The sequence below is a fragment of the Dunckerocampus dactyliophorus genome, chromosome 20 (genome assembly GCF_027744805.1).
Source record: "Dunckerocampus dactyliophorus isolate RoL2022-P2 chromosome 20, RoL_Ddac_1.1, whole genome shotgun sequence".
Lineage (NCBI taxonomy): Eukaryota > Metazoa > Chordata > Actinopteri > Syngnathiformes > Syngnathidae > Dunckerocampus > Dunckerocampus dactyliophorus.
The window spans coordinates 16,012,265-16,024,357 of record NC_072838.1 but is presented as its reverse complement, the minus strand read 5'-3'; the positions used below and the strand labels follow the sequence as shown (position 1 = coordinate 16,024,357).

At 41.6% G+C, this 12,093-nt stretch overlaps 1 protein-coding gene across 2 annotated transcripts; it reads right to left on the bottom strand.

The window, feature by feature from the left end:
* arhgef1a (Rho guanine nucleotide exchange factor (GEF) 1a) lies at positions 1 to 11,961 on the bottom strand. Of its 2 annotated transcripts, none has more exons than XM_054763775.1 (22): positions 11,734 to 11,961; positions 10,009 to 10,171; positions 9,565 to 9,632; positions 9,282 to 9,345; positions 8,186 to 8,318; positions 7,925 to 8,034; positions 7,702 to 7,845; positions 7,369 to 7,619; positions 6,070 to 6,195; positions 5,871 to 5,988; positions 5,717 to 5,793; positions 5,400 to 5,571; positions 5,237 to 5,313; positions 4,991 to 5,163; positions 4,843 to 4,910; positions 4,583 to 4,771; positions 4,432 to 4,518; positions 4,298 to 4,347; positions 4,147 to 4,197; positions 2,630 to 2,932; positions 2,396 to 2,570; positions 1 to 2,236 (listed from the first exon to the last, which is right to left on the bottom strand). In XM_054763775.1, the coding sequence occupies exons 1-22, from the start codon at positions 11,794 to 11,796 to the stop codon at positions 2,208 to 2,210; spliced, it is 2,691 nt and encodes an 896-aa protein (XP_054619750.1). In that variant the 5' UTR covers positions 11,797 to 11,961; the 3' UTR covers positions 1 to 2,207. The 2 variants fall into 2 exon arrangements, with proteins under 2 accessions (XP_054619750.1, XP_054619751.1); XM_054763776.1 differs by having other exon boundaries at positions 2,420 to 2,570; positions 11,734 to 11,960.
* Positions 11,962 to 12,093: the final 132 nt, after the last annotated feature.

Below are 12,093 nucleotides of genomic sequence, written 5' to 3'. Positions count from 1 at the left end.
TTTTGTGTGACATTTTATTTCTGTGTATACAATCCATATGACAAAAAGTAAGCATAATCTTTCTGGTTATAATAAACAATTCAGTACAGTCTTCTTACATCAGGCTGTGCATTCATCAACTTTACCTGGCCACTTTTAACAAATGCTAGTAACAGCAAGAGCATAAAATACATTCATACCAGAAAAGTCTTTGATTAATAAGATTGTCAAGTGTTTTGAAACGAGATGAATGCACAACGAAGCTCAAAAAATGGTGTCTATTGCACTGAAATGAAGGTGAAACCTGTTTATAAACATGCAACACAACCAAAAAAACACACTTCTGATTGACTAGTTGAGAGTTATTGATGTATTAGCCAGACCTGTTGTTTATTGCGAGAAAGTGCAACACTATAGTGTGTGTTTAGGAGCGTGTAGCTGCAATGCCGCTTCATAGAAATGAGATTATGATTGATAAAAATGACATCACTGTACTTTGTATTCATTCTACTGAGTTACTGTAAATGTTATGACACAACACTACTATAATTCCAATTCACCAATATTGCCCTTTTAAATACATGAAACAATGATTAGCCCAACCCTGTTTCTTCTGTTTCTTGTTCATTTTAATGCCTGATACAAGTAAAGGTACCTTTGTTTGGACAAATATAACAATGACAACAAAAATAGCTCATCATAGTTTATTTTTTGGCAGTACAATGCTATAGCTATTTATGTAAGAAATTAAGTGATTAAGATATTTCTCCAAAATATGATCTAAAAACTAAACTTGAAACACTTATATGCGAGAACAACGCTAAAAACCCACAGCATTTCAGTATGTAAACTCAGATTGAGTAAGGAACTCAAACAATGCAACAAATTCAAGAAACACTACAAGCAGTTGATGTTTGCAGAATACAGGGAAGAAGAGTCTTGAACTTGTTTGCTGTGTTTGTCTCAATTCATTATTATTCATTTATTATTACACCGATTATTATATATAATTTCTATTTATTATGAAAAAATTCTTAATAATTACATCATCCTGATTAAAAAAATCACATGGAATACAGGAAGTGAACAAGTGTACTGCAATAGATGTGGATCGGATGGTGGGTAGGAATAAATAAGCTTTGCTTCTTCCTACTCCTTTTGAACATGTGGAACTGCGAATTGAATGATGTGATGTAGTCCATTGGAACTTGTATGCATGCTCACATAAAATTAAACCATTACCATTGGTTATTATCAAGAAAACCATGGAAGTTGCTAGATATCGGCTCTTAAATTCAACTCTTATGAGCTGCATTTGTTATCATGATTATATTTGTCCAAATGTACCTTTAGTTGTACCAGGCATTCAAATGGATCAATACACTGAAGAAACAAGGGTGCTCTAATCATTTTTTTTTTTTTTTGCTTCCTGATGTGGCTTTTTGGTGCAGTGCTAAATATTTTTTAAATGAATGCAATTTGTTTAGCATGAAAAGTAGGGGTGTCACAAGACAACCATGACAAGATTTTTTGTTCAGAAAAAAAATAGCACTAGTCCTGAGATGATAATAAATGACCGGTAATTAATTTCTCACACAATAAAAGAAAATGAACTCAATATATATATATATATATATATATTGCCATGTGCATGCGTGTCTGCTTCTCTCGTTTCTCGCCTCCAAACAGGCAGGGAGAGAGTTCACTCTGTGCGTTGGTTTCAGCACCTTGGTGCGTTTGTTCCACAGAACAACGGCATGAACAGAGTGAGCTGTTTTGTCAGTAATAAAGTCTCTTTGTCTCGGTGGGTGGAGGCGGGGCCGCTAGCATACACACAGAGTGTAAAGAGTGTAGACTCATGAGGAGCAATTAGATTGCAATATATTGTCAGATTTTTTTCATTGTACTTTTCTTTCAAATAATGTTAAAATCTCGTCCTGTACATCGTACATCGGCTCGTCTCGTGAAGCGAGTGTCTCGTGACACCCCTAATGAAAGGTGTTGTTGATTATACGTACAGCCCTAGTAGTGTGATTTGCGTGTTCCCTTTTAAGCCTTTGGTCCAGTGGAAGTAAATCATGCAAACGACACAACACAATCACCAGCCTTAAAGCCAGAAAGCGGTTAAGCAGCTAAAAACAATAATAATATTAATAAATAAACATCATATATTCTGGCATAATAATGGCTGTTTTTTAGTTGAACCTGTTTGCGAAGTGTGCGGAAGATCAGTTCTCCTCTGGAATGTCTTGGAAATCTGGAAAAACACATTGAATTAAAATGAGCAAATCATATGAAGACCTGTCCCTTTCTATTTAGGTGTCTGCCAGTGAGTTTCACCATCTAAATATCTAATACAGGTTCTTTAAAAAGGCGCAATTTATGATGCAGCTTTGAGTGGACAGTGGATGGGTACCTAATGAAATGTCCAGTGTCTGACCTCGGGAGCTTTCAGATGCCTCCTCCTCTTCATCATCATCATCATCAGACGTCATGTCCACCTCCACATCGCTTCCTCCCTGAGTCGTGTTTGTTTGGTGGACAGCTTCCTGGTTGCCCCACTGGGAACCACTAGAGTCTTCTCTTCTAGGCTGGACACATTAAAATGCGTCTGAATAAAGCTTTTAAAACATGAATGTAGTATTCTTACCTGCGTGGCCGTGTCCCCCTGTTCCTGCAAGGAAGCCCCGCTGCACACCTTCATGTGTCGGACCTGCTTCTCCAGCTTGGCCCGGGCTCTCTCGCTGTCCTTGAAGCGGCTCTCTGCGTCACGCAGCCTCAGCAGCTCCTCCTGTAGCAGGCTGTGTTGTCTCTGCAGCAGGGCCAGCTCCCCGATGGTCGACCCCGTGCCGGCCTCGCGGTTTTGGCGCCACGCGCCCGCCGAAGCTGGCGACGCTGCATCCTCCTGTTGCAGAAGCAGCTCCAGGATGGAGTCTTGTTTGATGACGGCAGCCTGAAGGGCACAGGTACTGTCTGTGTTATAAATCGTGAATCCAGAGTAAGTGGTATCTCTTATAGTGAAAATACAGATGTAGTCATGTGCCATCAAGAAGTGGGAGCTTTTATTGTGAAGATACAGTGATTATTGTGCACTAAGAGGAAACAGTAGCTCTGATTCTAAAAACTAAAGTTGTTATTATGTACAGTTATATTAGTGGTAGCTTTACTTGTGAAGAGTTTGCCCGCAAGAAGGAAATGGTAGCTCTTATTATGAAAATACAGTTGTTATTGTCTATTAGGAGGAAGTGGTGGCTCTTATTGTAAAAATAACACATATAACAACTTAACACATATTTTGTTGCCCATATTATGACGTTATAATAATAATAATACAGTAATAATAGTAATGTATGAGAATGACATGGTAGTTCTTATTGTGAAAATACAGTTATTACAGTGTACGGGGAAAAATTGGTAGCTTTGATTGTGAAAATCCATTTGTCATCATGTACTAGAAGGAAATGGTTGCATTTTATTGTGACGATACAATACTGTGATCGCCTCAATGCAATAGGAGGACGTGATAGCTCGTATTGTGAAAATACATCTGTCATGTATTAGAAGGAAATGGTTGCATTTTATTGTGACGATACAATACTGTAATCACCTAATGCAAAAGGAGGAAGTGTTAGCTCTTATTGTGAAAATACAACTGCCATCATGCATTAACGGTACAATACCTTATTAATTTAAATGTATTAGGAGGAAGTGGTAGCTCTTATTGTGAAAATACATGCGTCATTATGTATTAGGAGAAAGTGATATTTTATTATGATGATACAATACCATAATCATTTCAACAGTATAAGGAGGAAGTGATAGCTCTTACTGTGAAAATACAGTTTTCATTCTATATTAGGAGGAAGTGGTTGTATTTTATTGTAAAGATACAATACAATTAAATGTATTAGGAGGAAGTGGTAGCTCTTATTGTGAAAATACATGTCAGGTATTGGAAGGAAGTGGTTGTATTTTATTATGAAGATACAATGTCACTTTAATGAACTACAGTACGTGGATGTTGTTGCTCAATTTGTGAAAATAGGTTGTATTAGAAAGTATGATAGATGATCATAATTTTTGCAATGATAGAAAAATGTAGTTATTTTTAAATGATATGAGTATATGTACTGATTGTTATCTTATATTTTAGAGTCTTGTACTTACCTGGAGTGCATGAAGATACACACTGAGATTCATCAACCTCTGACAGATCGCCTGTCAAATACAAGCAGCATATTTATTATAACATGCATTGTGTATCCTAATATTAAACAGTGTAGTGTTTTTTGCAAATTCTGAGATCATGAGCACTCACCTTTGCTGCAGGGAATTCATGTGCTCCATTGATGAAAAGATCATGATCACCTGGTGAGAGGAAAAGAGTAAGATTTACTCAGTTTCTGGTTCTGGAAAATGACCCCACAAGCCTAAAGATGTGTAAAAACTGACTGGTTTCGGTCATTTCCAGGTGGTTATGATGGCACAGCAGAGGGACATCCACGCTAGAACCCAGAAGAAGCTCGCTTAGTCGGTCCACTGTGAAGGCAAACAACGCAAATCACATTTGCAGCATCGCTGGTCATTTTGAATGGGAACCTACCTTCAGCCGTGGCATCCAGAAGGAACTTCTCCGCCCGAGGGGCTTGCGGTGTGTCCGCCCTGAACAAGTACCGCGTGATGGGGGGCTCTAGGTCCTCCTGACAACTTGTCACCTGGGCCAGCTCGCAGAAAAGAGTCACCCTCTCCTGCAGAAGCTCCAACATCTCCCTGTCCTTCTGATGGAGGTCAGCTGCCAGGGAGAACAATCAGCCAATCAGTCATGCATCTTGCAACAATCTGATTTGTGGTGTAACGTCTGACCTTTCAGTCTCCTCAGATGGGCCTTGTGCTCTGTCTCTATAAGGGGGAACTCCTCCCGTGATGGACACCTGCCCACCATGGTCACAAAAATAAATATAAATGGACAAATTGATGATAAAACATCTTTTGTTGTGCTCTATTCTCCCACTTGCTGACGGTACGCTGGATATGCCGTATCCACACATTCTTGTCGTCTTTGGAGGTAGCGTGGACCTCATACATTTCCGGTGGGGAGGAGTCGCTGATGAGGAACATGCCTCGCTCCTGATTGGCTATGTCTCTCACGATGAGGTTCTGCAGGGACAGCACAGGAGGCTTGTCCTGGAGAGAGTGTCAGAAAGTGGGTACAACAACTAATGCTCATGCAATTTGTGCTTTTGTGTGTATCTCTTACCAGGCATGGAAAGATGTACCTCTGGTCTTTCTCCTGCAGAAACACTAGGATGTCTGTCATCAGTAGAACCTGCACGTCTTCACACAAACACAATGTTACCACCAAGCCATATTTCAAGCGCCCCCTGGTGGAGCCTTGCATGGCATAGGTTCATTTATTTAACCTTTGAGTCTGGATCCTGGAGTTTTCCAGAACAGCATTCCTTCATGGACAAGTCTACGGCGGAGCAGCTCGGCGGGCCTGAACAGTCCGCCGTCCCTCACTCTGGCCTCGGCTCGTTGGTCCAGCTTGGCATGAATCTCCTGCATCCGCTGCGATTTCTCCATTTCCTCCATCTGCCACACAGGAAGTGACCAAGAAAGAAAGCATTTGGACATGTTTGAGTCAACTAGATTAGACACCATCTTTAGTAAAAAAGTAATCTGACACATGACTCAATGATAAAACATGTTGGAAAACTGAATTTGAGGTGCAAAATACCTGTTGATCGATTGAATTGAGAAGATCTCTGACCATGGATAGAGCATGCGCTATCGACAACGCTTCTTCCTCATCGTCTGCAAGACAAGACAATTATATTAACACTGCAAAGCTCAGGTAATATGTCATACTAACAAGAAGTCTGCCAATTTACCAACAGTGTTGTCTAAAATACGCTGAATAAGGACGGGATATTTGGAGATGCGCTGAGTCACCAGCAAGATGCATTCTTGGACGCCATGGCAACGCAGCCACGGTCCTCGACTCACACGCTGCCCACAGAAAGACACGTCAAACATCACGCCTCGGCTTCTAATCAGACTCTCATAGTCTGGATGATTAAAGCGTCTCACCCGAATGAAGCACTGGAACCTCTTGTCTCTGGCCAGCAGCGACTTGTACAACTTCAGCGCCTTCAAGTGGCGACTGCAGAACTCCGCATAGGTTTTCCGCATGTCGTCCGCGCTCTGGCCTGAGAACTGGAACAGTTATACAGTGTACAGTTACATATACAGTCAAACCTCTGTTTTCGTACACCCAAATTTGCATTTTGTATCTTCCTGCCTGTTTGGACGCGGGAGATGAGGAAAAACAGACACGCATGCACATGGCAATATATTGAGGTCGGCAAAATGATCGAATTGACTTTCATTTATTGTGTGATTAATTAATTTATTTCTTATCGTCCCAAGCCTAGTGCCCACGAGACAGTTTTTTGCTGAACAAGAAACCTTGTCAGTTTTTAAGCTCGCGAGACCTTGTGACACCCTGAGCAAATAGAGTAACAAACTGTCTGTGTACTGTGTTGTTCAGCAAAATTGAAACAAAGCATTGCTTACTCACGGTTCGTGCAATTTTTATTGAGTGTGACTGCTAAATAGCCCACCATGGGGCCAAAGAAAGTTGTGAGTGGTCAAAATTTCACCAAGACGGTGAGAAACACTATTGAAATTGATCGCGCCAAGATGTGCGTGAAGTCTGCATCAACAGCAAGATCCATCCATTTGTCATTTATAATTTTGTCACATTGTTTTCTGAATGTAAAACTATAATTATTCTGTTTAAAATGTATTTTTGTTAATATTTTTGGAAGTAACTGGATTTACATTATTTCCTTTTGAAAAAATGCCGCAGTTTACATCAAACCTTTAGGAAGTAATTAATAACGAAAACCCAGGTACCACTGAAGATGACATTTGTGGCCACCCCATGGGTTGTGGTCAAAATGCTTTGGAAGACATGCTTGCATACGTGTAATACAGATAAAAGTTTTATCATCATTAGGCAAATGGTCATTGACTTATGGACAATTAGTTCCTCAGTAAGTTTTGCTTGATGGCAGGCATGTTTTTCAACCAATCTTGCTCAAATTTTACACTCTCGTGCTTGGCATTCCCCTAAAGATGTGATACAGGTGATCAGATTTTGGTGTGATTGGGCTAAACACTCGAAAGTTACAGTGGGAGTTTAGTGTGTAATGGATCAAGCTGTGTGAGAAGTTTGAAGTCAGTCTGCCTTATGGGGTTTAATAAAAGTGCTGTGGCGTATTTGTCAGAAAAATAATAGCATAGGCAACGCTCTCCGAAATGTTCACGCTTTTGTGTGCATCTCAATGTGGAACGTGGGTGTTTCTCGGTCAGTATGGCAGCTACCTGCTCCAGAAGTATGTCCCCAAGGCGGTGTATGGTGAAGTTGCAGTTGGACTCGGGCTGCAGGCTGCTGTGGCGCCGCAGCAGAAGTTGCACCAGGAAGTGCGAGTGTATACTGATCAGCTGGTCCAGGCATGGCAGCAAGGCGTGCACGGTGCTAGGGTCCAGCTGCAGCTCCTCCAGCAGACCCTGCCGGAACACACGCTCCATGATGCGTAGAGTCCGCATGTGGTGCACCTCGGTCTGGATCAACTCTGAGGGACAATGATTGTGTATTTCAGCACATTTGTGCTCTGTGGTCAGCAATGTGTGTCATAACTGACAATATATCTTCACCATAAATGACATCCTGTCTCTTGATGATGTTTTTGCTGTGCGAGTGAAGGTACTCAGTGTCCACGGCCATGCTCCATGAGTCTGCTTTAAAGTCCTCGCCCTCAAGCTCCATCTCCTCCAGGATGGAGGTGTAGTAGAGATCTCCTGGAGAAGACCACCAATATAACTTATGGAGGTTTACTATCACACATGCGCTGGGTCTATCACTCTGATTGAATAATACCATCATCATTGAGGGACTCCACCGACATCGCTCTGTTCCTGAAGCTGAGGGAGTCTGTGGACTGGGACAGTATCCGACGTAGCCCGAGAGGAGAGTCGTCATTCAGGTTTCTGCACCACATAAATTAAATTCACGTACTTAAATTGCTTGAAAGCTTTCATGAGGAGCAGCAATGTGCCACACGATGTTTTCAGTGTTAAAACCCAACAAGTAACTAAGTGCAAATGAACACACCCACGCAGACACTTTCACCACTCTCACCCTGCGATGTTGTTGGTGGAGACGCTTTTAGACAGCGTGAGGCTGGAGCGGCCGCGGCGGGATCCTAAAAGGGAATGTCGGAGGCTTTCGGAAGGGTAGATGGCCGAACTTGGACGCTCGCGTATTACCGGATCTATGGAAAAGATAAATATTGTAATATTACTGATATACTTGTATAAGAAGACGCAAAGGGAAGATCTCACAAAAGTGAGCGCAGTCCACACAGTGCAGCCCAACCCTACATGCAGAACACACCCCACGGTCCATGGGGGGGGGAAGAGCCCTTTTTGCAGAAGGGGGCGCATTCTCTGCAAATGGGTAAAGGATGTGCATTGCTGCCATAATAATAATAATAATAATAATAATAATAATAATAATAATAATACTGGATGGATTAGATTTTATATAGTGCTTTTCAAGTTACCCAAGCGCTTCACATTGAAGTGAACCCATTATTCATTCACTCCTCTGTCACAGACAGATGGTGGTTATCTACATAATCTGTAGCCACAGCTGCCCTGGGGTAAACTGACGCTAATTCGTGCCTACAGCCTCTCCAACCACCACCAAACATTAGTTGGCATTCACACCGGTGTCGGCAGGCAAGGTGGTGAAGTGTCTTGCCCAGGGACACAATGACAGTGACTGGGTGGAGGAAGAGAGGATCAAACCGCCAACCTTCCAGATTCTGGACAACCTCCTCTACCTCCTGAGCCAAAGCAAGTCAACCAGAGGCAGGAGAGGAGGGAAAAAAGAGACATAATCTGACGCCATGCTTGTTGCTGGTGGTGTAATGGTACAGCTGCTGCCTTTAAGGCAGAAGGTGCAGCCAAATAAAAGTTTGGTTTGGGCCCCAGTTTGACCAGGGGCGGCCTTGTGTACACATCTCACAATGTCAGCAAGTATTTCATGGTCTGGCGTTGTAAGACTGTTCATTGGGGGAAACATGAATTCCAACATGTTCACTGTTAACAACTATAACAAGTCTTAATTAACATGTTATATTCAAATGTCCCTTGAGAAGATATGAAATGGTTGCAGAAATATGAGGGGTGCTCTCACTTTTGCTAGACACCGGAAGTGAAAAGTATCTTACTTCTTGTGCGCAGTGTGACGTTCTGCAAGGATGAGTTGTTCCGCATGAGGGCTGTCTTCTGCTGCTGTGAATGAGAAACATAAATTATGGTTATTGTTCCGCTGCCATTCTCCTTCAATGGCCACTCAACAGCTCATGCTGTAACCTTACTTTACAAATGTCAAACAACTAGTCTGCAATAAAAGATTGTTATACGATGAAATGCTTACATATGCTACTTTAAAAAGGTATTATTCCAAAGTGTATTATGTTTATTTCACAACAAACGCGTGTAGCTTCTTACCCGCTGTTTGACCTTGGCACAGTTTGGCAAAGTGTCCCTGCAGCGGTTGTGGATGGTCACATTGCATGCTGGGAAAAAACAAGAAACAATACTATGTTTTTTCAAAAACTATTTTGCAAAAGAGGCTTTTTAATGATGTTCTAACAGAAATAAGTGTCTCAAGAGCAGGCGTCTCAAGCTTGTGGCCCCCTACCTAACGTCAACCCTTTCTGTAAAATGCGGCACACAAATAAATGGACAAGCAATAGCCAAGACTGACAGCACCGGTGCCATTACGATTCCGAGTTTAGGTACGCATCCCTAGACATAATACTGTCTGACCTGGCCCTAGATAGATGAGCCTGCCCAGTGTATACGCCCACCACTTCACCACAGATTAAAAAAAAGCCCAGCTTCGCTACACATCTTAAAATAAAGGAGGCTGTATTTTTCCATCAGACTTACTGGGACAGCAGAGAGCCTCCTTGGCCGTAATGCTCTTGTTGCATGCAGAGCACAGCGTGGTTCCCGACACCGTGAGGGAGGTGAAGAGGTGACCGTTGTTGTAACGGGCCTCCCTCTCCCGGGCTGCCTTTTCCTGTTCCCTCATGCGCTCTCTCTCTTTATTCTGGGGGAGAGCAATCAAATGACAAAGTGCCCCATCATTCAGTATATGTACACTGTTAATACATTTACGTGTGTTTAACAGTCTTTGTTTTATCTAGCAGACTTATGTGTGTGCCCCAATTATGATCTTTTTTCCCTGAGGGGCGGACTTGTTTAGATCTCATGATGGTCACATGCACGCTTTAAAAGCAGAAGTCATTTTCCAACAAACAAACCTCATTCTAGTGACAGTTACTTCTTTATTCAGACCAAAATAAAAAGCTCGTTGTCAGTGACTTAATGCTTCTAATGTGTGTCAAGTGGTCCACTTTTAGGTCTAGGTCTGTCAGTGGTCCAGTAACCCAGTTTTATTCTTAAAAGGAGGGGCCGCTTGGCGCCTTGGGTAGTTTATAACTTTTATTTAACTTGCTCCCTTTTTATTGTTACTGTTGCATATGTCGGGTGTTAATTTAACATGTTTTATGTACTGTGCTGTATTTTTTTATGTATTGTTTACTTTACTCTTTTTAATGTTTTGGTTGCCATATTTAACGGCTTCTGAGGTGCAAAATATTAGAAACAGCTCTCGGCAGAATGAAATGTGCTTACATTTTAAAAAATGTCTGGATTTTTTGAGGGAAAAGCACTTGTAAAAGCTGGACACACTTGATGATAATCCATGGGAATTCGGTGGACATTTGACGTCAATCATTGCGTCCCATTAAACTAACATGAAAAAAGGATTTATAATAAATATTATATATATATATGATATTATATACTGTAATAGTTCATATAATAAAAATATGATTTGTTAATTTATTGGTTGATTATTGATATTTGCCTGGCTCAATAGCGACACATGAGACTAATGATGCACCCCAGTAGCCAACTTTAAGCTGCAGGTTTGTTTTTTTCCAAAAACATTAAGCTAAAAAAAAATTTAATTTTGCAGTTAATTCCTGTAAATTCCCATATAATAGTGGATTTTAGAACCATGTTGGTAATTAAAAGGGACATAATTGTGTGGGTGTTATAAAAAAACAGCTACAAGCCACGTTAGCTTCCATTAGCATAACACATGCTCAGCTTGAGGTTAGCAAGTGCAGGATGGAGAGGTTTGCTACTCCATTACATATTATTACGTTTTTTTTTTTCCCAAGATCCAAATTTCTCACACCTGCACAGGACACATTTTAACGCTCATTTTCGTCTACCTTTTGGAGGCCCTTGAGATTTTCACACACAGCAGTTATATCATACTCACACACACATGGCCATTTCTATGGCAACAACTACCCAGTAAGCGGGCACGCTGTGCACAAGCAAACACACATACACACCTACACCCACAGACCCACACTAATGCAGCACGCCTAGATGGGTATGATGGGTGCATGGGGCCTGTGTGGGCCCCTTGCATGCACATGTGTCACAATAAGGAAACCACAGTGTCACCCCCAAGAAGGGGAAGTAGCACACACCAAGCAGGAGAGGAAATAAACACAATAGTTGGCATAAAGTTGACTTAAAAAAATCTATAGTATTGAAGGTCATGAGTTATATGTGATGATGACAACTCACCCTCAGGTTGATCTCCTTCATTCTCTCCTGCCGCAGTTTTGACAGGCTGGCAACTCTGGACATAGTGACAGTACAGTCAAAAAGATGAAAAAAAATGTAAAAAATAAATGTCAGCCTTCCTTCTGCCACCACTTAAAAGGAAAAAAGTGAAATCTCTCCGCACTGTCCAACTGTAATGTGGCTCTGCTTCCAGTGAAGTGTCTGTTCCTGTGAGAAATCTGACTTGAATCATCACCGCCCCCACACTCAAACACACACACACGCACGCACGCACACACACACACACACACACGCACACACACACACGCACACACACACACACACACACACACAGCTATCTGAATGCCTCATAGACTATTA